This window comes from Pogona vitticeps, chromosome 2 (assembly GCF_051106095.1).
Source record: "Pogona vitticeps strain Pit_001003342236 chromosome 2, PviZW2.1, whole genome shotgun sequence".
Taxonomy (NCBI): domain Eukaryota; kingdom Metazoa; phylum Chordata; class Lepidosauria; order Squamata; family Agamidae; genus Pogona; species Pogona vitticeps.
The window spans coordinates 302,385,258-302,412,529 of NC_135784.1; the positions used below are offsets into that span (position 1 = coordinate 302,385,258).

The 27,272-nt window shown below is 42.7% G+C and overlaps 1 protein-coding gene across 8 annotated transcripts in view; it reads right to left on the reverse strand.

Annotated features, from left to right (window-relative positions):
* Positions 1–2,331: 2,331 nt before the first annotated feature.
* Positions 2,332–27,272, reverse strand: part of CTIF (cap binding complex dependent translation initiation factor) — a 199,192-nt gene continuing 174,251 nt past the window's right edge. For all 8 annotated transcript variants that reach the window (XM_078384139.1, XM_078384138.1, XM_072992951.2 and 5 more), the window contains 3 exons: positions 10,740–10,895; positions 7,485–7,538; positions 2,332–3,558 (listed from right to left, as the gene is read on the reverse strand). In XM_078384139.1, coding sequence (XP_078240265.1) covers positions 3,343–3,558; positions 7,485–7,538; positions 10,740–10,895 — 426 coding nt within the window. In that variant the 3' untranslated portion in view covers positions 2,332–3,342. The remainder of the gene's footprint in view (positions 3,559–7,484; positions 7,539–10,739; positions 10,896–27,272) is intronic.

Consider the following 27,272-nt stretch of genomic DNA (forward strand, 5'->3'; position numbering starts at 1 on the left):
CACCAACATGTATGTCTTTAGAAGGTGATCAAACAAGTGAGTAGAAAATAAGGATACCCAGCTTGGCAGCTATGCATTACTTCCAGGATCAGACTCTGAGCACCAGCTGCTAGGAAGCACAAGCAGACAGTCGCTGCTGTTGTCTTTGTGTTCTGGCACTAAAGGCAGGAATGGTGGCTCAACTGAATGAAGACCCAGTTGAGTTATCCTCATCTTCTGAGGGCCTTCAGCTATAGATGTAAGCTTCCGAAAGGTATCTGGTCAGCCGCTGTGTGAGAGACAATGTAGGGTGAAACAAGGTTTCGGTTGATTCAGTTGGGCTCCTCCTCAGGTTGTTTTGAGAGAGAAAAATCTGATGACTGAACAAAATCTAAAGGAACAAAATAACTGAGAAGGGCTTCCCTTTAATGACACATCTATTGCTTAAGGTGGGCTTCTTCCTCACTCCCCCCAAGCCCTCCTGTGGTTCCTTCACAAAAATTCTGCTTCATCTACCGAATGAGGCCATAAACACCAGTTTATTTGAAGCAGAGTACACACATTCTGTAGTTACTTCTCAGCTGGAATGTTTAGAAATGGTCTTCAGGATGTTCACTCTGACAGTGTTTCACAGTCCGTGAGCTGTGGTGGCGCTAAAGGCAGGAACTGAATGAAGACCGAGTTGAGTTATCCTCATCTTCTGAAGACCTTCAGCTATAGATGTAAGCCCTTGGGATGACCCTATCACAGACAGCATGGCAGGAGCAGAGCTTCTTCTGCTGCTGAATTTTACTGTGCAGATCTACACATTTACTTTTTTTTTATTCCATACATTTATACTCCACTGTTCTTTCATCATGGGACTCCTGTGACACGGAACCAGGATTACTGACAGGTATACTTTATATGCCACCACCCTAAGAACCAAACCTTGGAAATTTTACTTTTTCTGGAACTCCATTTTCAGATTTCCAGAGCTGCCATTTTATCAGTTCTGGTTGGTACTATTTCAAGCAATGCATGGTAGTTGGTAGCTGCAACTGATAATAAAAGATTGTCCTGCTTCCTCCCAATAGTCAGGATTGGTGCTATCTAATGCTTATTATCTCACTAAGGACAGATCCACTCAATAAGGACTGAGCTGATTTTAAAACAAAACTCTAGTTTGAAGAGATCTTCAGGAACTTTTCCTTCTTCCTTCAAGGCCATAAATTTATTTATTTATTTATTTATTTGATTTATATCCCGCCCATCAGGTCTGGTCGACCACTCTGGGCGGCTTCCAATAAGGTGTATAGGAAAACATACGAATTTTACAAACAGTCCATAAATGCCATTTCATCTCCATTTCACATGGAGAAATTATCCTTTTTAGGTAGTTTTTACAACAAGAATACAAACAGATTTCATAAAGTGATGGAAAAGACTAGGGACATGTTTCATTTCAGGTTCCAAGGCTCTGCAGTTTAACACTGTTTTTATATAAATAGAAGAGAAAAAAAATCATAGATATAAGAACCAAAATTCAGCTGCTAATCTCAATCAGAGTAAACTCCCAGAATCAAATAAATTTACACAAGTGTTGACTTCCAAGTCAGCCACTGTGTCAATAGGTCTACTGTAGAAAGGACTAGCAACAGTTTTTTTGGACCAAAATATCTTGCTGGCCAGGAGTTCTTTCTTTCTCCTGCCCCCGGTTCAAAACTTGAAATCCCCCATACATACAAATTGCCTTCTATTTCCCGGCATGTAAAGAACTATTTCAAGCCTTCATTCTCCATTTCCATCCGGCTCACACACAGCAGGACCAACTTCATTATTTAATTACAATTACAGGTCTGTATATGGGTGTGTTTACAAGGCCTAAGTAACAAAAAACATTATCCAAAAGGCTGGGCTGCTTTTAATTTAGCTGGCACCACAATCATCACTGAAATCAGCCACAGACTGATGGTTTCTGAAAGTAACTGGCACACTCTTGTCAACTCCACTTGCGTGACAACTTGTATGCACAATTAAGGCACATCCACATTTTGTGTCTGCGTGAGAAACTGTGTTGTGCATCACATGCATAACATGTGGTTAGGATGCACCCATGTCATTGCTTGGAAAAGTTCTTTTTCCCTAGGAAATTCTAGGAGCTGTCCAGCGTCCCTCTTCTTTCTTAAAACCCTTAGGCATTAGGTATCTGAGAGACCACATTAGGTCAAGGATCTTGGAAACACGGATACTTAAAGATTTTAACCCTTGTGTGAAGTTCTCTTGTTACATGTTTACTGTGACAAAGTGATATAACACTGGTGCATTTCACAACAGCCAACAGTGTATGGAATTATCCTTTCGTTATTCCGATTGCATTTAGGGTGTTAATTAGAACCCCCAGCAAGATGTTTATTGGCATTAATACTTGCAAAGTGTTTTCCTGGATTTTGTTTCCTTACTTCAAAACCCTCTGCAAACCTCAGAGCATCACATTAGCTTTGCTTTAAAAACCTCAACAGTAACATAGATAGAAATACTTACGTGGACAGAATAACCGAACGACAAAGAAAAGCCAAATACTCAGTGCGGTTTCTTTTCTTTTTTAGAAAGAGAGCAAAAAAAGAGACCTAGACTTCCCCCTCTGAATGTCTAATCTGGAATGGGTTTTCAGGGTACGAAGCAGCAAAGAGAGAGAGGGGGGGGATGTTGGTGGAGACAAAACCTCGAAGACAAGAGGAGCGGCAGAAAGTGGGTTGCGGGGGAGAGAAGACGGGGTCGTGCGTCTGCTTGACAAAAGCCATCAATTACCAGCGTCTGGTGTGGAACGTGTCGGCTTTTGTCCACCCGGCAAGACATCTGCCGTGGGCCACCTCCTGCCAGTTGGCCAACGTGAACCCTGGAGAATGTCATGAAAGCCATCCCCGCCGGCTTCTCTGACTTGCTATTCAGGTCTGCGGTGTTCTTTCTGAACCCAAACAATGACCTGGCGGGATGTGGAGCTGAATGAGCAATGAGTTTAATGGGGTGGGGTGGGGGGGGGAAGGACGGGGGGGGGAAACCTAAAACAAAACACAGCAGGGGAGAGAAGGGATGGCGACGGCACTTGAGGACATGGCTGAAAAGAAACATGCTTCGCCCCACGAACATATTCTTAAGCATGCTGGGGTTTGTCTTCTTAGGTATCTGACCATAAAAGGCCTCTCAGTCCCTCTTGTGTTTGCTGTAGCTCAGTTCCTTTCCAAACCCATTTCCCCACCCACCTTGCTCTCTGTCTTTTCTTTCTTGCTTATCCTTCCATTTTTGCTTTTTTGCTAAAGTGCGTGTCTTCTACCTCTCGACTCTCTATCATCCCTGCCTTCCTTCCTTGCTTCCAGCTTCCTCTCAGGCTGTCAGTTTCTGGATTGTCTTGTTGTAGTACTGTGTGATGGTGGGCGTCAGGGGGTTCCAATTGTTGGCGTGCAGCTCAATGACCTCCAGGAGGAGGGAGCGGGTCAGCATGGACTCCGAGGGGCACAGCATCTTGTCACGCGCGATTGCCAGAAGCTCCGTCATCAGCTCGGGCAGCTGCTCCTCTAGTAGCCGGCCGGTGCTTTGCAGCTGTCCAGGAAGAGGAAGAGAGGGAAGGGGTCAAAACCAGGCTGTCAAGAGTGCCAATCAAACTCCAATGCCACTTCTATTTTTCTTTCCCTCCACTACCGAGAGATAGAGAGGAATACCTATTCTCAACTCATCTTCCTCTGCAGATTTTTACATTTTATTGGTCTTTAAAGTAATACGCCATGTTGCTCAAATACATGATCAGGGTACCTTATAGTAAACAATGAAGAATATCGTTAAATCATCAATATGTTAAAATAAACTAAAAAGTAGCATTGCGATACCCAGATTAAACAAAACAATGAATATTACACTGTTTTTAAAAGGATGGGGGAAACAGAAATTTATTTGCCAGGCACTGGAAAGATGTATGAATGGACAGCCATCAAGGCTGTCTAAGACACAAATACAGGTTTGACGCTGGCCAAAAACCTGGAGCTTAATGTAGTCAGTTGCACGAGAGGAGGTCTGTTAATCAATGGGGATTTGGTGAGTCAATTCTTTCATACGTTCCATTGATCTGAATGAACCTACTCTAAGTGCAAATTACTTTAGCATAATATGTTACAGTTAGAGCTGGCCTATTTGAATCAATGGAGCTTAGGACTCACTAATTCCTAATTGACTAAATGGGCCTACTCTAGAATGCACAACTTTGCAACATGCAAACAATAAAAATTTGGAAGAGCAATCAAATCAATGTGTGATACTAGAATAAGCATGTGGTTTATTACATCTTAAACAGCATGATAAAATGAACAATCCACTCACATTGAGTGAGTTTTTGGGTATTTTTCTGACCCCATTAGAAATCCAATACACTGACAATTAGTAGTAGTCTTAGAGAATCCGTTACATTTACAGGTCTTTTTCCCCCAAACCCACTGAGAATTCCAATCCCATTGCAAGGCCAACCCACCGACAACCAACATTCATTAAATTCTGGTGTGCTGCCTCATGATCCATTTTCTCCCCTAACAGACTTTTGGGGCCAATTCCCTGCTTGCCATTTTTCCCCCCTGTAAAAATGCTCAGAACATGTGCAGTGACTAAACCTTGAAGACACTATTTAAAACAAAGCAAAAAAGGTTTCCTCGGGCGGAGGCGTGGAGGTGGCTGAGGAGTTGAACAACTTTTTTTGCTCGATTCGAGATCGATCAAACTGAAACTGTTCGTTTGCCATCATTTACTCAGCAGAGTCCCCCCTTCATTGTGAATGAGCAGGATGTGAGACAGACTATGAAAGTGGTTAACTCCAGAAAAGCAGCTGGACCCGACTTGATTCCTGGTCGGGTGGTAAAAGACTGTGCTGATCAGCTAGCTGGGATATGGACTGTAATTTTTAATCGATCCCTGACACTATGCGCAGTTCCCGTCTGTCTCAAGGCTTCCGTCATCGTTCCACTGCCTAAAAAGTTGCCTACAAACAGTCCGAATGACTACAGGCCGGTGGCACTAACTTCAATCTTAATGAAGTGCTTTGAGCAGTTAGTTCGGAAATATATTATCTCCTGCCTTCCTGATCCCTTTGATGGGCTTCAGTTTGCTTATAAAGAAAATAGATCAACCGAGGATGCGATCAATACTGTGCTTCATATGGCTTTATCCCACTTGGAAACACAAGGGAATTATGTAAGAATGCTGTTCGCGGACTTTAGCTCTGCTTTTAACACCATTATACCCCACAGATTAATAGACAAACTTAAAGATCTTGATTTTCCAGATTCTATCTGTCTGTGGATTTTGGATTTTTTAACAAATCGTCCACAAAGGGTTAAACTGAATGACTACATCTCTACTGACAAGATACTCAGCACTGGCACTCCACAAGGCTGTGTCCTTAGTCCACTACTGTTCTCCATTTATTCATCGGATTGCACCAATAACCATCCCAGTAATAGGATTATCAAATTTGCAGACGATACTACACTAGTAGGACTTATCTCTGGGGATGATGAGTATGCGTATCGGGACGAGGTATTACAGCTATCCCGCTGGTGCAAAAAAAACAATCTTTTATTTAACATCCAAAAAACCAAGGAATTCATAGTGGACTATAGGAAAAAAAGAACAGACATTCAGCCACTGTATATAGATGGAGTTTGTGTGGAACAGGTGGTTGAATATAAGTTTCTTGGGACTATCATAACAAATGACCTGACTTGGAGTGCAAACACCGCTGCGTTAATCAGGAAGGCACAACAACGGTTGTATTTTCTAAGGATTCTTAGAAAGCAACAATTGACTGAGAGTTTGTTGATCACCTTCTATCGGAGTTCGATTGAGAGCATATTATCCTACTGTCTCTGTGTATGGTTCACGAGCTGCACAGTGGCAGAGAAAAAGGCAATTCAAAGGGTGATTAAAACGGCCCAAAACATCATTGGCTGTTCACTCCCCTCTTTGGAAGAATTGTATAAGAACAGATGTAAGAGGAAGATATCTAACATACTGAAAGACTCCTCTCATCCGGGACATCAGCTCTTTAAATTATTACCATCAGGAAGGAGATTCAGGGTACTGAAAGCAAGGACAAGCAGATTCAAGAACAGTTTTTACCCAAGTGCAGTATTGAGTTTAAATGCGGGGCCATAGGTTTTTGGTGGAATTTAAATTGCTGAGAGAAAACGGGGTATCTATATTTGGATGGTGAAAGTTGTGTATATTTTAACTTTTTTTGTAGTGTTGTCCAGTTTTACTTTGGGGAAGAGCACCTCATTTCGTTGCACCCACTTGTGAGCGCAATGACAAATAAATTTCTTATGTCTTATGTCTTATGTCTTAAAACTCTTTGGATGACAATGCTGTAGAATGTCTACCTCGTAGGTCTAGTTCTGTGCTGGTTTTGCAATAAAACGTGACTCTGGGGGAGCAAAATCTTCACTAGAAGTTACACCAAGTTGGTAGCACTTTAATGGCCTTGGCCCTACCCTACAGACTCCTGGGATTTCTAGTTTGGTGAAGTATTTAAAATTCTGTAGTAGAGATGTGCCATTTAGATTTTATAAGAAATCTCCATTATAGAAGGTCTAACCTGACAGACCTACAATGACAGACTCTTCAATAGGGCTCACCTGGAGAAAGGTGTCGTTTGAAGGCTTCAAGACAAGGAAGTTTACCCATTGCTTGCCGGGAGACTCCTAGGCCTTTCTCCAGATGAGCCACATTTAGGTGTCTACAAGTGTGGGTCTGTCAGGTGGAGCTCCCAGAATGGAGAATTCTGTGAATTGAAGTCCAATTAATCATAATGGCACATCTCTATACTGAGGGTTCATCATTGAGCACTAAAGGTATGGTTCTCAACTGCTGCCTAACTAGACTTTCAGCTCCTTGAAACCCTGGGCCACCCACTTTGTTGGCTTAGCCTTCTGGGAGATGAAACTGAAAACATCTGGTGAACCAAAGGTCGAAAACCATTGCACTAGGGGTGTCTAGAACCAGGATGCAAATCTCAAGGTCTTTCCAGATGGCACCAGGAACATTAAACTGGTGTTCAGCTGGTATAACTGCATAATGCAGATGCTCCCCTGGCTTCCTTGCTCCAGTGGTGATTAGAGGCAATACCGTTCTATGGAGGTATTTCAAGATTCTGGTTTCTACTTCTGTGAAGCAATATAGATTCTCACCATGAGGACTGTGTGGCTCTTTAAGCAAACAACCTTTTGCATAGGCTGAGAAAGGCAGAAAGAGATGGTGTGTCTTTTTGTACTGCCAAGTTGGAACCATCTTATAGAGAACCTAGTAGGGCTTTCAAGTTAAGTGAGATATTTAAGGGGTGGTTTTACCAGTTCCACTCCCCTGATCAGTTTCCATGGCTTAGCAGGGATTTGAACCCTGTTCTCCAGCATCCTAGTCCATCACTCTATCCGCTACACCACACTGGGAATTCACAAAGAGATTAGGCAGAAGTATTTTAGTATTCCTACCTCCATTGAACAGCAAAGGACAGCATCTTCCTTAATGTCCTGAGATTGCAACAACTGCAGAACAAGGCAAAATAAAAACAAAGAGACCTCATTTAAGAAATCTTGGGGTGTTTTTATGTTGTTGTTGTTGTTGTTGTTGTTACTAGAAATCTTTCCCACCTTGCTTTTTTAAATTCTAATTCATGGGATAGGAAACCCAATGCCTTCCTAGGGATAGGAAACTCAATGCAGGCTACAATTCCTGACCTTTAGACATGGTGACTAAGCCTTACAGGACTTGTCGTTGAAATAATTTAGAAGGAACCAGTTTTGTCTGTACCACAGTACATAGGATTTCAGCCTACGTTTCTTACCTCTGCTTTAACTGTAGGACCAATTAAACTTTTTTCAAAAATGTCATAATTTATGCATTTTGCAGGATATACTTGTGAAAAGACCTGAGCTAGGAAAAAGATCAGACCTAAGCCAGGATTTAGGGAGTCAGTCCATGTTGAATGGAATGTTTTCAAGCTTTAGAAAACACAACCTTTTAATGAGCGTTCCCTTCAAAGAAGGATGCCGTTTCTAAAACAACTTGAGTTCATCAACTAAATACGACACATTTACTGTACAGTGCTCTCCCTTTCATTTCATTTTGTTATAAGGCCATAATGTGGGTTTATAATGGATGAAAAAAAGAGGATTTATATACTTGATTCAAATAAAATAATAAATAAATAACTTTTTCTGGGTGCTTACGTCCTTTGTGCTATGTCCTATTTTCTTTCTTTGAAGTACTGCACTGTTGTTACAGCACTGAATGGGTGGGATTAACCACACTGCTATAGCTTTCCAAGAATGGAAGCAATATGAATGGAAAAAAACGTTAAACAAAATACAGATGAGACTGAAATGACTCCAGGGACAACGTCGCCTGCGGCTACATCACAGTCAAACTCTCTGTCTTTAAGACTAAACAGGCAAGCAAGAGGGATGGAGCAAAGCTTCTGCTGCGTATTCCTTTGTTGTTTCTTGCAGATTTGGGCGAGGAGCCCTAGCAGTTCAATCTCATGGCAACGATGGCATGACCATTAGCTAACAAAATGCCTGCCCTTATTGCAAATGAGAATGGAGCCTTGTCTCTCACACAATCTGGATGGCGGCATCTTTGTACACAATGCACACAGAAAAATGGTACCTTCTCAGGAAGACCTTCTCAAGTGGAGGCTGGAAGCACGCATTGACAAGGGAGGCCTTTCCTTATTATAGCTTAGAAACACGTTTTTTTTCCTGACTACAACTTCCAGAATAACTAGCTAGGGATGGGAGAATCTGGGACTTGCAGTCCAAACAAGTAACTTCTCCAAGCTTTGCTCGTAGCACAGCCATAACCTGTGCAGTTAATACTTGATTCTTTGCAGGAGTGAACAGTGTCGTTCTCTTTGAAAAGGTCAAGATGTCTTTGAGCACTTTATGGGGTGAAATCTAGCATTTTCCTTTGTCACCCCAGGGTTTTGTTTTTGTTTATTTGTTTGTTTGGTAACAATGTGGGTGGCATTTTTTTTTGCTCTGGAACAGTCTTGTCAATTATTAGAGGAGTCTCATGGTGCTGTAGTTAAACTGCACTATTGCAGTCAAAACTCTGCTCATGAACTGGGTCAATCCCAGGTAGCCGGCTCAAGGTTGACTCAACCTTGCATCTTTTTGAGGTTGGTAAACTGAGTACCTGGCTTGCTGGGGTGGTGGTGGAAATGTGTAGCCTGCATAATTAAATTGTAAATCACCCAGAGAAAGTACTTTAAGCACTATGGGGTACTATATAAGCAGCACACTTTGCATAATGGCCATTTTTTTGGACGTTCCAAAGCTCCATATGCTTTCTCTGATAGAACTTTGGGACATTCAATGAAACCAGGAGGAAGTTTGGTTAGACGAAAGGAAGCATTTCTTCACATGGCATGTGATGAGCAAATGATGCTCTAATACAAGATTAGAGCCGAGAAAGTTACTTTTTTTTTTAGACTGCCAGAGTTCCACCAGTATCCATGCCGGTTATGGGACTGTACGACTTATAGTACTTTGCCAAGTTCTGCAGAACACATGGTGACTGGCCGACTCAGAGGATGTTAAAAGGAGCTGAGACCAATTCGAATTAACACAGACAAGTCTGGATGTGGTTAGAGCAGGAGTGGGCAACCTTCTGAGGTTCAGGGGCCGCATCCGCTCACCTTAGAGCAGTGATTCTTAACCTTTGTTACTCAGATGTTTTTGAACTACAACTCCCAGAAACCCCAGTCAGCACAGCTGGTGGTGAAAGCTTCTGGGAGTTGCAGTCCAAAACACCTGAGTAACTCAAGGTTAAGAACCAGTGCCTTAGAGGATCATACACCCTCCTTTTCTTCCTCACAAATTATTTTTATTTATTTATTTAAAATATTTTCATCCCACCCTTTTCCTTAAGAAGGACCCAAAGCAGTTTACTTCGTTAAAAGACTAAAAACAGTTACGTGTACAAATATTAAAAACGATCATACAAATGCCACACTAAAAAAAATGGTAAACAAAAGCAACACCAAAACCACTTCGAAGCAGGAAGGCACAACCATCCATTAAAAAAAAAAAAACATGGCTCAGGCAGCCAGTATCAGAGGGAAAAGCTTGTCTGGAGAGAAAGGTCTTTGCCTGCTTGCGGAAGGACAGCCAAGACGGGGCCAAGCTGGCGTCCAGTGGGAGGGAGTTCCAGAGCCTGGGAGCAGCCACAGAGAAGGCCCTCCGCTGTGTTCCCACCAAGCATGCCTGTGAGGGTGGTGGGATCAAAAGGCCTCTCTTGATGGTCTTAACAACCTGGCAGGCTCACAAAGGGAGACACAATCCTTGAAATACCTTGGATTCAAGCAGTTTAGGGCTTTGTACGATTTTTCACAAGGTATGTGATGAACAAATGACATTCTGCTACAAGATTCCTTGCATCATGAGTGCTTCAGAACATGGGAAACTAGCCCTTGACATACTCAAAGTTTTTGTCAAAACCATTGTTGTAGGCTGTGATGACATTGAGGATGCATCTAGAGCCCTGGACATAATAAATAAATAAACTGTGAGGGGGAAAAAAGGAAGACTTTTTTTCCAGGAGTGGGTATGATCCTCTTAAAGTTCAGATGTGACTGATTGTGACATCTGAGGGCACCACCTCTCGGCCAGACAAACTTTAGACAGTACAAGTTATCACGTCATGCAACATATGCGGCCAAAAAAACAACGGGAATGATTCTGTACCTCCCTGAGGCAGGTATAAATGGGGCAGACTAGGACTCGGAAGGGCTCCCCGGTGCTGCTTCTCATGGTGCCGAATACCTCACAGAGGAAGGTGATGAAGCCGAGCCAGCGCTCCACGTCGCTCTGTTGCAGTTCTTCCCTCATGGTGAAGTCTTTCTGCAAAAGAGTGAGAACAAAAAAAAAGGACAGGCCACGAAAGGCCATCAGATGGAGGGGAAAGGAACAACACGCCTGGGGTCAGCATGGAGGCATGAGAGCAGTTTAGGAAGCAGTTTGGCAGCAGTTAAGGAAAGAAAAGAGGAAAGGTATGATGGACATAACAGTGAAACATGATCAGCAACAGTTAGTTCTTGACCAGTGGCTATCACCCTAGACTCTGCTTTGGTTTCTTAGTTTACATGGCAGTCAAAGACAGGATCTAAGGAACTGGTTTGAGAAGGCTTGGAGACTCAAGGCGTGCAGACAGGTTATGATGAATTTTGCCTACTGGCAGCAGAACGTATCATAACTATACATTTTAGCTGATTAATAAAGATGGCTAAAGGGTCCCTTCTGGCGCAGTAACCCAGTGGCTACCAGGAAGGCAAAATAAAAAATGGAATATCACACAATTGGTTCTTGCAGACCCTCTCCTACAGTACAAGGGCCTTAAGAGCAAACGTCGTGGAGATCTAAAAGGGGTGTTTGGCTGCAAACCAAATTCTACATCAGTTTTATGCTGTTGTGAGCCACAAGTACGGCACTGGCAACTGCGGTAGACAGAACGTTGCTCACAACTTGTGTAAAAAGAGAGTGCAACATTTTCAAAGCGGTAGTTCTGTTTCAACACAGAAGACAAAGACAAAATGAAAAAAAAAACCCAGAATTTGTGACATCTTTAAGACTTAACAGACTGATGTGAGTGTGTGTTCTTCTGGATTACGATCCACTTCTTCAGACACTTAAGATTTATAGACACAGGGCACATGGTTGTGGGGAAAGGACCAAGAGGAGATTAAATTGCTAATGAATTTTCGAAGTGATTATTATATAAGCATACTGCCAGTAGAGAGGGTGATTAGCTAATGCAAAGCATCTGTCAGCTACGTAATACACACAGTGGTTAGGCCTTTTTTTCTCTGAAGCCCTGAACCTGCTTTCAGGAAACAGCTGAGGCCAGAGTATTGGAAAAGACAACAACTTTTTGGCTATACACAAGACTGTAGAGAGTCCCATGTACTACGCCTATATAAAATCACCTATAGAGAGTGCAGGTGATTTGGGTGTTCTCAAGAAAAACTTAAGATAATCATCTGGCAGATACACTTTGATTGTAGTCCTGCACTGAGTAGGGGGGGTGGACTTGATGGCCTTGTAGGCCCCTTCCAACTTCACTTTGATTCTATGAATCTTCTCTACCCTCTGGATATGTCATTGTCATGCTTGGTCTGGGAAAAATAGTAGGCGGATGTAGCATGCTACAACACATTGTGGGTACTGATCTTTGACACAGATCTGGAGGCAATTTGACCATGTTGTATGCTTCATTCGAGAGTCACTGTGAAAGCTGTTATGTCAAAAGAGAACCAAACTGGAACAAAATTTTGACATAGGTTTGGAAAAGATGCAAGATTGGATTCTTCCGATGAGTGGTCAAATACAACAGCAGTTCACAATTCATTTTCGTGTCTTATTGTTCTCTGAAGGTACTCAATTACAAAGAAAGACCTTTTCCAAGCTCTGTGTAAAACACAGAGCGTGTTGATTACCTCGACTGTTCTGGCCCTCGTGCCATGCTTCGGCTGAGCCGGCTCCTTTTATTAAAATACCACCAACATGTTTATTAATTCATATATTTATTTGTTTCCCATTTTCTTTCTTTCTTTCTTTCTTTCTTTCTTTCTTTCTTTCAAGAAATTTCACTGGTTCCTAATACACTCCAAATGAAAGCTACTGGTGTTGAAGAACCTAACCGCCACCAGCTTTCAATATTAATTGGAGAGGCGAAGGTGGCCTAAGAGTGTCTTTGGCCAAAAGATAATGAATAGGACAGAATCATCATCATCTTCATCATCTTAGAACTGCATTGCTGGAAGGAACTCTATGGACAGTTGAATTCAAACTCCCAACCTCAGAGACCTAAGCCAATGAGCAGTAGAGTATGGCCATTTATTTCCCTAACTCTCATTAGCTGATTTACATACAATCCTAGAATAATTAGAGCTGGAAGAGGTCTATAAAAAGATGTTAAAAAGTAATGAAGTCAAAACAGGCAACGCAACAAGTTACTAATATTTAATTGTAGTGTTAATATGTTACAGTGCACGTATGTCTGCCATTTTTAATGAGTTACAGGATGAATTGCTTTTTAGACACTGTACAGATATAATCCAGGACTCCAATCCTACAATTACAGAAGGCAATGATTTAACTTGCAGCAGCTTCTCACCGCTAAGCAAAGAGTTATCACTTGAATTCCGTTGCATGCAGTAGGCAGTGGGTTGGTGTCAACCCGAAAATTCGAGCAAGGACTCATTAATTGTCAGTAAGAAGCCAATGTGATTTACACCATCTGCCTTCTGTAGGAGTTACTCTGCAACAGGATTTGGGCTGATACATTTGTATCAAGATATAGAAGAGCTACGGCTCTAACTATATACAGTGGTGCCTCGCTTAACGTTTGCTTCGTTTAACGTTTTTTTCGCTTAACGTTTATTTTTTCAGAGGCAGATTGTGCTTCGTATAACGTTTTTCCCTATGGGCGATTTTCGCATAGCGTTTTTGGGACCATGCTTCGCTTAACGTTTTTGGTTTTAGGTCCCCTGCTTCGCTTAACGTTTTTTTTGTTTTCAATTTAAAAAGTGTCTTAGAAGGGTCCAAAACGGTTCTAAATGCTTGGATTCGTTAGAGGACCCCTTAAGTCATGTGCAACCCTGATTTGGCTTTGATCTGACGTTTCGTTAATTTTTTGTGAATTTTTGTTTTTTGGCCCATAGGAACCAATGGACCTGTCAAAATCTGACAGCTCCATGCTTTCCTATGGGGGAGAAAACAATTTACAAAAAATTAACGAAAGTTCAGATCAAAGCCAAATCAGGTTTGCACACAACTTAGGGGGTCCTCTAACGAACCCAAGAATTTAGAACAGTTGCTGAGTCTTCATTATTTTTTTGTGAATTTTTTCTTCCCCCATAAGAAATAATGGAGCTGTCAGATTTTGACAGCTGTCAAAAGTTGGGGGAAAAAATTCACCATTAATTAACGAAAAGTCAGATCAAAGCCAAATTAACTTTTGCATCCGTTTTAGAGGGTGCAGAAGCTAATCCAAGCATTTAAACCCATTTTTGACCCTTTTATGACACACTTAATTTTGCAAAAATTGACTTCGCAAAGCCATTGAAACCTATTGAGTCAGCTACAATACATTCCAATGGAGGATACATTGTATCGTTTAACAATGTTTCCTATGGGTTTTTTCGCTTAAGGACGGCAATCCGTGCCTATTGGAACGGATTAACCGGTTTCCAATGCATCTCTATGGGAAATGGTGTTTCACATAAAGTTTTTTTCGCATAAGGTTTTTTTTTTTGGAACCAATTAAAAACGTTATGCGAGGCACCACTGTATTTAAATCTTCCATTGGAAAGGAAGGGGATTTAGAAATGCTTAACTTAGAATGGATGGTACTCTTGCTTTAGGGTATTTTTAAAAACCTCTTTCAGATGACAAGCCCATGTGCCATAAATTTCAAGAAACCTAACCTTTAAAAACAACCAGGTCAGTCACTCCTGGCAGTCTTTTCATCTTACCTAACAAATTCTGAGAGACTTTAATGTTTTGACTACAGCCAGAGGAATGGGTTCGGAGCCAGTGAAAAAGCTCCGAACACAAAGTAGACCTCTCCATATTTATCACTGGCAGTACGCTGCCCCTGGCAGTAAGTACTTCACGCTGGGCTCCTTGAAAGCTGCTGTGAGGTTGCTCAGCACTAAGAATATGTGAACTCTCTTAACACAACAGCGATCCTTGCTCCCTTTTATTTTAAGCTCTCCTCTACGCCAGGAAATTCCTTTGGAGAAAGGACTCTCAGTCATCGAGTTAAACACCCCATTTATCTCAATGACTGAAAAGCATTTAAAAGTAAACCAGACAATGAGCTTTGAGAAAATATGCACAGATATATAAATGTGTATGGGATGCTGAGACAGTAGATAAGCAGAAGTTTTTCTTGGTGTCTTGTAATACCGGGGTCCCCAACCTCCAGTTCTGTGGCCTGGTGCCAGTCTGTGACCTTGGCAGGACTGGGCCACGGAGACAGATCTCCTGCTCTCCGCACGCACTCCCCCCACACCCATGGGTGCCCCCCCAGCGAGCGCACACCACCCCCAACCGATCCGCGGTTTGGAAAAGGTTGGGGACCACTATTGTAATATACTGAAGCTAGGGTCCTCTAGTAAAAGCTGAATAGTGGGAATTTCAGAATAAATAAAAGAAAGTACTTTTGCACATAGCACACTTAAATTGTACAATTTGTTAAATGGTGCAATCTGAAGCCTCAAGATATAGCAGACAATTGGATATGTTCATAGCCATTACGGTTGCCAATGGAAAACATCAGGAGGTCTAGGCACTACATACATCCAGTGGCTGAAATCCTATTGTGCAGCGCTGTGTTCCCAATAGTTATGATGTCATCACCAGTGGCCAATTGCCACTGACTGAAGACAATTTCAGGGTGCATGTGACTCATTCATAATGCACTGAAGTCACATGCAGCCCAAAACTGCCAAAGGAAACCTTTCATCAGGGGCAATTTGCTCCTGTTGCTACTGTCCTTACCCTTAAGCACCCTTAAGCGTCACTTTTATCTCACACACAAAAAAACCTCTACCCTCTATTGTGATTTTCCCACTCACTGTTTCTTGCCACTATTTCCAGTCTCACACACCGTACATCCTAATGATGTTTCCAGAAGTTGGCAGGAACATGTGACAAATCACAACATTTTGGTCACTGCAAGCCACATGGCGAACAGCTGTCAATTATTCTTCCTATGGAATTATTACAATGTGGGAAGAAGAAGTAACAAGAAATTCAAGATATTTGTGTTTCTCGTTGAACCGTAAAATTTTTTAACACAGAATCTTTGCATTTCTTCCACCCTGTGCCGAGATGCGAAAAACTGCCTTTGCGACAGGGAATGGATTCCTTGGACTTTCTTTACTACGAGGATCCTCATACAGTGGTGCCTCACTTAACGACGATAATCCATTCCAGGAAAATCGCAGTTAAGCGAAAACATCGTAAAATGAAATAAAAAACCCCATTGAAAAACATTGAAACCCGTTCAGTGCTTTCCAATGGGGTAAAAACTTATCGTCCAGCGAAGATCCTCCATGCAGTGGCCATTTTTGCTGCCTGTATAGCGAGGAATCCATCCCTAAACACAGCGGGGAGCCATTTTAATTACCCAGTGGCCATTTTGAAACCGCCAATCAGCTGTTCTAAAAACATCGTTTTGTGAAGAATCGGTTCCCGAAGCAGGGAACCGATCACCGTAAAGCGAAATTCCCCCATTTAGACCATCATTTTGCAATCACAATTGCAGTCGCAAAAAGATTGTCGTAAAGCAGATTCATCGTAATGCGGGGCAATCATAAAGCGAGGCACCACTGTATTTGGTTGTTTCTAAAATGTATACTAAACCTGTGTCATCTGCAAGAGCTAAATATTTAGAAGGACTTAAGAAATGAAGGTGTCTAGTTAATATAACCTCTTAAAAGTAGAATTCTCTGCTGTTGACTCTGATGGTTGGGGGGTGTATTGGAATTATAGGAAGCTGGTAGCCTCAGTCCCCACAATGACAATCCAGAACCTAGATAGCAAGCATTTAATTAACCTAAAATAAATATTAGTGGCATGAACTGGTGACATCATCAATTTCTGCAGAGCAAAGTTACACCAATAGGATTTGGGTTATACTATGCTAGCTGAGGAATTCTGGAAGTTGTAGTATACTGGCCTGGGCGGGGGTGTGTGTGGTTTCCTGGAAGTTATAGTCCAAAGAAGTAATTTTTCCAAGCTCTGCAGAAGATGCAGCCATAGTATCTTAAATTTGGTGAGTTCCTTTCTCCATGGGAGTAAACAGCACCCAGTTATTTATATATGAGGATGCAAGAGGGTATCCACTGGGGTGGGTGGTTGCTGAATGTGGCCTTGTAGCACAGTGGTTAAACTGCAGTATTGCAATGAAGGCTCTGCTCATAACCTGGGCTCAGATAGCCAGCTCAAGGTTGACTCAACCTCCCTTCTGAGAGCAGTAAATTTATCCAGTTTGTGGAGAGCGGAGGCAATGTGTAGCTTGCATAATTAAACTGTAAACCACCCCGAGAGAACTATAAGCACTATGGGGTGATCTATCAGCAGCACATTTTGCTTTTGCTTTGCTCTGAATAATCCCCAACTAAACTTAACCACTCTAAATCAAGCCACTGGGAATTTAGCTTGCTTCTCTCTGCACTGCCTCATTCTGGAGTTCAGTTTCATGGGCCTGCCAGACTGTGGCAGAATGCTGGAAACTGGCTCTTATACTGTATATAGATGGACAGATATAGGTACCTATCAGCGGAAATTCAAGCATGTTATGAATTCATGCATGCAGAAATTTATTCACGGTGCTTATTAGCGTGGCTCCTTTAATGTACATTCTCTGTAGCCCTCCTGGCACGGGATAGCTTAGCCTGGCTCTGCAGTACAAAATACCTCTCGTTATAAATTTCTTCTCCCTTCCCCTGAAAGCCCCCCTTTAAACGCTTTGGAGAAGCGAACTGAAACTCTCAGAATGCCACTGAGACATGGATGTCTGGCAGTGTGAAAAGCCAGACGGCTGCCAGAAGTTAAGGAAATGCTCAGATGCTGCCAATGTGTGGCTGGAGGAAGTGGGTTCTGGGCGTGCCAGAGACTGGGGAAGTTATGCTTTTTTAAGAGTTCAACTCTCTACCACTCTGCAAGAGTTATAAACCGCCACCAAAGCTCTGCCTGCAAGCTCTTGCGGACGGCCTACATGAAAGCTGCCCAAAGTTCCTGGATGGTGATCCAAACTGCTAAAGCGCCGGTCTCACATGGACATGGTGACATGCTGGCAACACCATCTGGATGTGTTTTCAAGGCACTTTGTATTTATAGATGTGTGCCAGACAAAGAAACTAGGGAAGGCCAATGCTGCTCGCTCACAAATGCATAAACCTCTCTCGGCAACAGAATTTTCTTCATTGTGGGGCCATGATAATCCCCCTCCAGAGGAACCAGTGGCCTAATTCACTCAAATAGCAGGCAGATTTGTTCCTAAATCACACCACAACAGAATAGAGGCCGAGGAACTGCAGGGCTAAAGGCTTCTGCACCGAACATTATGCTGAATGTTCGGCTTGTAGTGATAACTTTAAAGTAATCACAGGGGTGGGTGAATGGAATCTTAACCATGAAATGCAGCACATGGGTATACAGGGGGTTCACCTCTCCCCTTCCCTGCTATGTATGGAACTAACATCCCATAACCCCCTACCCAAAATGCTTAGCAATTTTTTTTTCTCCATGGTACCACAGTACAAAATTCTGGGTGATCTTGGGTTAGTCATCATCACCTCTCAGCCTAACCTACATCATAGGTGATTAAAGAAGAGAGAGAGAAGGGAATTATGGTGCTCTCGGCTCCGGGGAGGGGGGGGATGACGACTATAAATCTAACAACGGAAGAGGCAAAGGGATAAAACTGGACATTAGAGATCACATATTATTAGCAGTTGAAATCTAGTGTGTTTCAGTAGGGGTTCTGGAACCCTACTCATAGCTCATTACTTTCTCTAAGCGGTGGAGCCTGTGTGTAGGGAACATGGTTAGGCCTTCTGACCGTTGGCATACAGAAAAAAAAATCACCAAAGCACGGACGATGTTGGGACACTCTCTGGGTTGAAAAGCCGACCAAGCTACCCATTCCTGAGATGCTAAGATACTGAGCAACCAAAGAATATTAAGAAGCAAAGTCTGTTGCTGTTGCCGTCTTCCTGTGAACATCTGTTTCTTTTTTTTTCTTTTTCCTTAATTGGAAGGTTCACTCTTTGTGTGCAAAAGGCCCGAGAAAACTATTAAACCGTCTGCCTGCCAGAAGTCTCCGGAGCAAGCTGGCTATCGCTATTTATCTATTACATGCGCTCTCCCCTCCCTTTAAAGCGCCTCTCTCTCTCTTTAAGGCGCACTGGCTTGAGACATCTTCCTTATAAGGGTGAGGAGCCGAAGAGTCTAGTGGGTGCATTCAGGTCAGCAAAAACAGAGAGCCTGAGTTAAGTGTCTCTCTCTCTCTCTCTGTGCGCACTGGCATTTCCCTTTGCAACCTTTCCGGCAGTCACTAGTCCTTCAGAGAAGAGATACAACCTGGACGGGAAATGCGCACGATGAACACCCTGACGGAGCAAATCCACAGAAGTCAACCCCCATCTGCAGCAGCAACAGAAAAGAGTGGTTGCAACTTTTTTTTTAAAGAAACAACTCAGGATGTAACTTTTCCAGAATCGTTCTGAAGAACCCCGCTTCCTACCTCCCTCTCAAACGGCCCCATCAAACTCCTGCCCTCCTTACTGCTTCTGAGTTAATTTAAAACCTGATTTTCCGTTTCTGCGCCTTTCATTTCAACCCAAGCCAATCTTCTCTCTCCCCACTAGAAAGCCATAACAATCACATGGACATTCATGTTACATAATTAAGAATAATACCAAGCAGTTATGGAAGTTCTTTTCAGGAAAGAACTGAACGTGTCTTATCTAAACAATTCTAAAAACAATTGTGTGAAGGAGGCCCACATAGTGCCATTCTTCATCTGGTGGGGGGGGGTGGAGGCAAAAGGATAAACTGGACATCACAGCTCACCTATTAAAGCTGAAATCCACTGTTTTTCAGAGAAGTAATCCCTGCAAACCAACATGACCGAGCAATCATACTTGCAAATGAAGCTTATGCTTGCCTTCTGATGACCAATCGCAGCAGGGGCTCATTCCACCCTGCGATGAATTCATACTTAAAGTTTAAGACCACTTCAGGGAATTCCCACTTTATCAGTCTGAAATGTCTGTTATATACCTCGTGGTTTAAAATGCAGGAGTCAGGCTACCCACTAGATTTGTAAAATTTGCAATCACTTTTTGTCAGTTCTGACAGAAACTAAATTAATTTGGTAGTGATGATACTGATTTCTTGACTGAAGTCTCGGATCATCTACAGCAGTGTTCCCCAACCTTGGGCCTCCAGATGTTCTTGGACTACAACTCCCAGAAGCCTTCACCACCACCTCTACTGGCTAGAATTTCTGGGAGATGAAGTCCAAGAACATCTGGAGGCCCAAGGTTGGGGACCACTGATTCTACAGGCTTTCAACTAGCAATCATAAAAAAAAAATTACTATGACAAGTATTTCTATGAGGAATTGGATTTTTTGATTTCTTGGGAACTGACTTACACATACCTTATAGATACCTAAATATGAATCACCTGGGAGAAAATGCCTTAATTGGAAGGCTTTGAGACTTAGCTTGGTCTAACTCTACCCAGCTTCCTGTTCAGAAAGAAAGCTCCCAGTTTGCATTGAGGTGGGAACAGAAAGCTTGAGCAAAGCTTGGCCTTAGCGAAGTCTTCCAGTTTAGGCCTTTGCTCCCTTAAAAACACAGTTTGTTTATTTAAAAATATTTCTACTCCGCCTTTCTCTTTAAAAATGACCCAAGGTGGGTTACATCACTGAAGAACAATATTTGAAGCTGCAAACAACGTGTATACAACGGTGGCTTACATCATTAAAAGACAATATTTAAAGCTAAGAACAACGGGTATAAAGAGACAGCTTACATCATTAAAAGACAATATTAAAACTGAAACATTAAGTATGCAAATATGAAAAAGGAACAAATAAATACCACTCTGAGAGAAAGTAAACGTAAGTATTACTAACAACTTAGTCAGAGCAGTACTAAATAATAACCCATCTAAGTCACTCATGTCGCCAGTCACAGAGATAAAGCTTGCCTTAAGAGAAAGGTCTTTGTCTGCTTGCAGAAGGACAGCAAAAATGGGACCAGTTGGGCCTCCTGTGGGAGGGAGTTCCAAAGCCTGGCAGCAGCAACAGAGAAGGCCGTCTCCTGATAAATGCAATTTCTGAACAGTGAGGTGCCTGTAACTCAGACAGAACTCTCAGAATGGGGAATTATGGGATTCATAGTCCAAGAAATCAGAAAATTCCATCTCTAATCAACACATACCACCCTGAACATAATGGGTCTGATTTTAGAAGTTACTTGTGGTAGGAGCTGGTCAGTCCTTGGATGGGAGACCACCAAAGTATACCTAGAAAAAGTCTTCCCTGAAGCCTGAAGAAGCTGTTGCCAGTCAGAGCAGACTATGCTGGGCTAGATAAACGAATGGTTTGACCCCATATAAGGCAGCTCTCTTATGTTCCTGTGAATGAAATTGGCATTTGATGAATAAGCCAGAGTAAACTCTGAACAGCATCAATGAAAGAAATTACACCGTTACACCAAATCTAGCTTCAAGGAAGCCAGTACTGTATAGGTGTAACTCATAGGTGTAATTCGAGAAGGCTGAAGGGAGCTATGATGGCACTTTTCAAATAGATGAAAGATAGTCATACAGGAGAATGGGCAACTAACTGAGCAGTGCAACAATGGAAATCATGTCCTTGGGAGGTGCTCCAGAGCTGGAAGCATTCAAGAGAAAATTGGTCAGCCATCTGTCAGATCTGCTTTGATTTGGATTCCTTCATTGAGCAGGGGGTTGGACTCAATGGCCTTAAGAGACCCCTTCCAACTCAATGTATTCAAAGCTTTTATGATTCTATATTATCTCAGCATTCTCATACCTTGTTCGAAGGCAGCTAGTGAGTTTTATGGCTAAGCAGGGATTTGAACTTGAGTCTCCCCTCTATCATGGAACTAGGCAGGCTGACTCTCAAATACAATATATTTATTTATATGCTGGCTAGCTCTAATGGAATCCAACTCTAATTTAGCACTGTTCTGGCACACAAGCCTTTGAGAACTGCTTATATTAGAAGGAGAGTGGGAGCAGTCTTTGACCTGTAAGTAAAAAAGAACATTTAACAGACTGGGCTTGCAATAGTTTCTGCCTGCCCTACAGATATCCCAGTTTCAACTAGAGTAGACCTACTGAAAGACTAGGAACTTGTTGAATTAACGATTACATAGGTCCCATCCATCCAATTAATGTACTATGAGTTGGAGACTCATAGTGGTCCCTCAAGCAAGAAGAGTATGTGCCTAATCATTTACTTATTTTATTTTTGTCTCACCTTTCTCCTTGACTGTACCGAAGGCAACCACAGTAAAAAAACAACACACACACAAAACACAACAGATTGCAAACAGAGTAGTGAACTGCTGGCACTCCAGATGTTCTGGACTACAGCTCCCAGAATTCCTGGCACGTACTGCCGAAGATAAAGGAATATGGGATTTGTAGTCCAAAATATCGGGAATATCAAAGATTCACCACCCTTGCACTGAAACAGTATTAAATGACTGATTGCATTAAAAACAGCAAAGAGTTAACAGTTTTAAAACCCTTCTAAGAAGACAATTAAAAAAAGTAGACCAACACCTACACATTCTTAACATGTCCCATTTTTTAGTCAAAGGTTAGTTTAAATAGATCTTTGCCTGCAAAAGAACAGCCAAAAGGGGGCTAGCCTAGCTCCCCTCGCCCATAGCCTGGGTGTAGCCACGGAGGAGGCTGTATCACATCTTCACCAAAATAGTCTTGATCAGACAAATCCTAGAAAAATGAATTATGCCTCGTAGGTTCAGGTTAAGACGATCTGTTTCACAGCTCTGTCTCCAGGACTGTCTAGCCATATGCCCCAGACAACCCACAAGCCAATGAATGGTGAGGGTTCTCCGTGCTCTAATAATGACAAAACAGCAAAATGTTGCTGAATACAGGAAACCCCAGCACGCTTCTAATAAATTCTAAGGCAATGAATAAGGCTGGCCACCACAAGCCATTATCTTCCATGGCCTAGTCCCATTTCGTAATCACTGGCTCCAATCTGATCCTAATCAGCAGATGATTTCGGGTTGAGATGTGCACACACTGTGTAGAAATTATACATCCAAACAATTCAAGTGGCACAAAGAGAACACTAGCTGAAAACAGATTAAGAAGTCATACCTACGCAATTGCAAGTAATTATGGGGAGCACCCCTCAGCTTGTTGTCCGTGGAAGAGATTGCTGAAGGGATCCCGGCTAAAGTGAACGATCCTTCTCTGCTTGAAACCCCAACGAGTACCGCCTGTCACAGCAGAAACTATTGGGATTGGAGGGTAAGTGGCTTGACTTGGAGCAAAGCAGCTTCCTATGACAGAAAACTGCTGATATGAAAAGATCTCCCTGGTTCATCTAGAGCAGTGGTTCTTAACCTTTTTGAAAGAAACGCCCCCTTGAGCCATTGAGGAAGTTATCATCGCCCCCCTCTTATTTCTTATTATGTCTTATTTATTTATTTATTTATTTATTTATTTATTTATTTGTTTGTTTATTTATTTAAGACACTTAAATCCAATGACCCCTGAAAACAAAATTCAATTCCAAGAAAATGAAATGCCCCCCAAAAGTAACATTTAATGATTTAGTTGCAAGCGAATTTTAAGACTCAAAAAGAAATATAAAAAGGGCATAAAATGCAGGAACTAGAAATTTCAAGATGAAAACTCTGAAACTAAATTAAGATAGGAGGAAAATATATATTCATGCACATTGTAAAAAGTCTGCAGCCATCTTCACAGGTTTGGCTTGCTCCAGCGCCCCCTACCGCCCCCCTTCTGCTCCAGCGCCCCTTTTCGTTCTACCGCCCCCCTGAAAAATGAAATCGCCCCCTGGGGGGCATTATCGCCCAGGTTAAGAACCACTGATCTAGAGAAGCGGTTCCCAAACTTGGACAATCCAGGTATTCTTGGACTACAACTCTAAGAACAAAAATTGCTGTTTACTCCCCAAAGGTCCTAAGGCTCTTAGGGGATCCCTTGCATTACGTAAAAGCAGGACAGTGTCTCTGTGTGTAGGACTTTAATATCTGAAAATCACCACTGCTGGGATGGTTTTACCCGTGGTGATGATTTACAGGAATCTTAAGACTTCCCCCTTTGCCTGTGGCTCCCCAACAGCTTCTCAACTGGGAATGGGATCCCACAGGAGCCTTAGGATCTTCAGGCAAGGAGGAACTGCAAACAGTTTAGTTCTGAAAAATCACCAGGGCTGATGATGTCATCAGTCTTACGCAGCATAACTGGGTGAACAGGATTTCAGACAATGAGTTCCATTAGCTAACTTTGCAAATTTAAATAGCAAAGGTACATGTGATATTTTTCTATTCTGCAAACGCGGGACTCAGATAACGTTACTTCTTTGGACTACTGTGCCCAGAATCCTCGGTGTTGGGGACCACTGGCTATGCTGCCTGGGAGCCATAGTCTAAAAAATGTAACTTTTACAAACTCTGTGGAAACTGGAGCAGCACTATGAAGCTTCCTGTCTCAGACATCCAGGCTTGCTCCTAAAGTCAATCGTGAAAGCGAGAAAGGAGCTGTATGTTTATGTGTGAGAGAACAAGTGACAGTATCTCCCTGTCACATGCATCCAAGTAGGTAGCTGACATCTCATCCGCCGGACTTTGCCAACAGCCCACATTCTTCACTTAAGCTTCACACTTGCAGGGCGTCCACTTTATAAGGCGAAGGTGCCGAGGAGTCTATGGGGAGCAGCCAAGTCTGGAAAGAGAGAGCGAGGGGAATCTAAAACTGTAGTAGGGCAATGGAGAGAGGGAGTGAAGGGGGGGAAGTGTCACGCTTGGGGGGAAGTGTCACGTACAAACTAGGGTCTCCCTTCTCTAACATGGCATTGGTCACCATCCTACCGGTAGCCCCAAATGAGATCAGACACCCTGAACTAATTTCTGAAGGATAAGTAAATCCAGTTGAGTAAATGGGTCCACTCCAGTTATGACTAGCAATAGGATACAGGAGGACAGTTCGTTAGTAAACTTAAAAAGACAGCCCCCACATCCTGCCTTTAACTAAATTGAAACACACCTTTAAAAAGATTTTGCCTGGCAACCTTTGCCATGTATTTTGGGGACATTCATTTATACTTTCTCTGCTCTATCTACAAATGACTGCTAGGTGACTGAAGAAGTGGTTTTTTTTTCCTCCCCATGAAAGCTTGCATCAATTGTTTCGTTTTGAGTGGTTTAATAAAAGTGTTGACATTCTTCTACACTGGTACTGTGTAATGAGCACACAGCTTCTTCTTCTTTTTGTAAAAAGGAAATTGCACCCAAGAAATGTCATGTAAGTAGCCCGTGTGGAAGAGCGCCTAAGGGCATAACGCTGGTTGGATCGCTGGATAGAGATTTTCTAGATCTGTAACAGAGATCTCTTGAAAGTACGTACATCAGGTACATCTGACTCCCAACAACCTGTTTAAAAACAGCACCAACAAAATGACTCATTTTTGCAGCTGAAATGAAAATGCTTGAAAAAGGCAAACCAGGAGTACATTTTTGTGCAAAGGGGGTACATACTCTTATTTTTTTTAAAAAAACAAACTTCTGATGCAGATAACCAGACTTTGGAAAAGTTTGGGAGACAAGCTGCCTTGCAGAGCTTGGACATTTTACTGTTTTGGACAAGAACTTCAAGAACCCCTCTGGCTACGTTGACTGGGGTGTTGGGGAATTGTAGTTTTAAAAAGTAACTTTTCCAGGCTCTGCTCCAAATAAATCTGAGTCATAAATTCTTGCAGGGGGCTCTGGCTGAGAGGGGTTCTGGTTTTTTAAAAGAAGACTTGTAAAGATGAATCCAGCACATGTCTATACATAAAAGTCATGTACAGTACTTATGCTTTGAACTTGCTGCTCTATATGCAAGTCCATTCAGAGGGAGGAAACATTTCACAGCTCAAAACCGGTATATACTTAGGGTTTTCCAGTTCTCATACCAAAGATGGATTGTTTTGCTCCAAATGACTGAATGCATTTCCATGGAAAATGAAGGGGGGAAAAAATTCGTCAATGCCAGGCCAGTTCCTGAGACACTAGCTTTCCATGTACAGGAACCTACTTCATATGGAGCAGGGGCTTTTGCAATCCTCTCAGCCCTCCCCCTGCCCTCCAAAGTGGTCCAACCCAAACACATATTTACCCCTCTCAGCAGCCTGGTAAAGTGAGCGAGTCGACAGAAAGCCCGGAGCCAGAGACATTTGAAGTGGTAGGACTTTGCAGAACAATTGCAGTGCACTTTTCTAAATTCTTTTGGTCATGAAATGACAGAGAGGAGAAAACACTGGAACTGTTTAGTCTGCAAAGCAGGAGGGCCTGACCTAGAAGCTGGGAACAGGCTGCTGCTTGGCGAAGGAATTTAAACCAACAATTTGTGCTTCTTTCTTCTCCATTCTGGCTTCTCCTTTGCCTCCTTCCTCCTCCCTCATTTCTGGAATAAGAGCTGAATAAGCCCTTACACCCCTTTGCCTTAGTCCTCTGGCATGGGGGAGATACTTGTATGAGCATCATCCAGGAGGTGCATGATTGGAAGCCAAATGGATACAGTATGCAGAAAGGAAGGCAGGCCTGAAAAAAACACTGAGCCATTGAGCCAAAAGCAAGTTACTAGTCATGTCCTACGGCCTACGAGAGTCTGGATGGGTACCTCGGAGGTAAACTCCTAAGACTACTTGGTGTTCCCCTCCTTCTCGGGAGGAAAGCGATGACAAACCTAGACAGCATCTTAAAAAGCAGAGACATCACCTTGCCAACAAAGGTCCGCATAGTCAAAGCTATGGTTTTTCCAGTAACGATATATGGAAGTGAGAGCTGGACCATAAAGAAAGCTGACCGTCGAAGAATTGATGCTTTTGAATTGTGGTGCTGGAGGAGGCTCTTGAGAGTCCCCTGGACTGCAAGGAGAACAAACCTATCCATTCTGAAGGAAATCAACCCTGAGTGCTCACTGGAAGGACAGATCCTGAACCTGAGGCTCCAATCCTTTGGCCATCTGATGAGAAGACTCCCTGGAAAAGACCCTGATGTTGGGAAAGTGTGAAGGCAAGAGGAGAAGGGGACGAAAGAGGACGAGATGGCTGGACAGGGTCACTGAAGCGACCAACATGAATTTGACCCAACTCTGGGAGGCAGTGGAGGACAGGAGGGCCTGGCGTGCTCTGGTCCATGGGGTCACGAAGAGTCAGACACAACTTAATGACTAAACAACAAACTTGGTGCCACCAGATCTCACCTGGTTGAGGCCGCAGTACCACCCCTGCCAGGACAGCACTGCAAGCCAGTAGACTCCAGAGCAAGCTGTTTCCATAGCTGCCACCTGGATCGCTGGGGCCAGGGCTCAACCTCCGTGCCACGCATGCCTGTGTGAATATAGTTCATCCAGGGTAGGGAGATTTTTAAATGTATCTACCGGCAAACCTTTGAA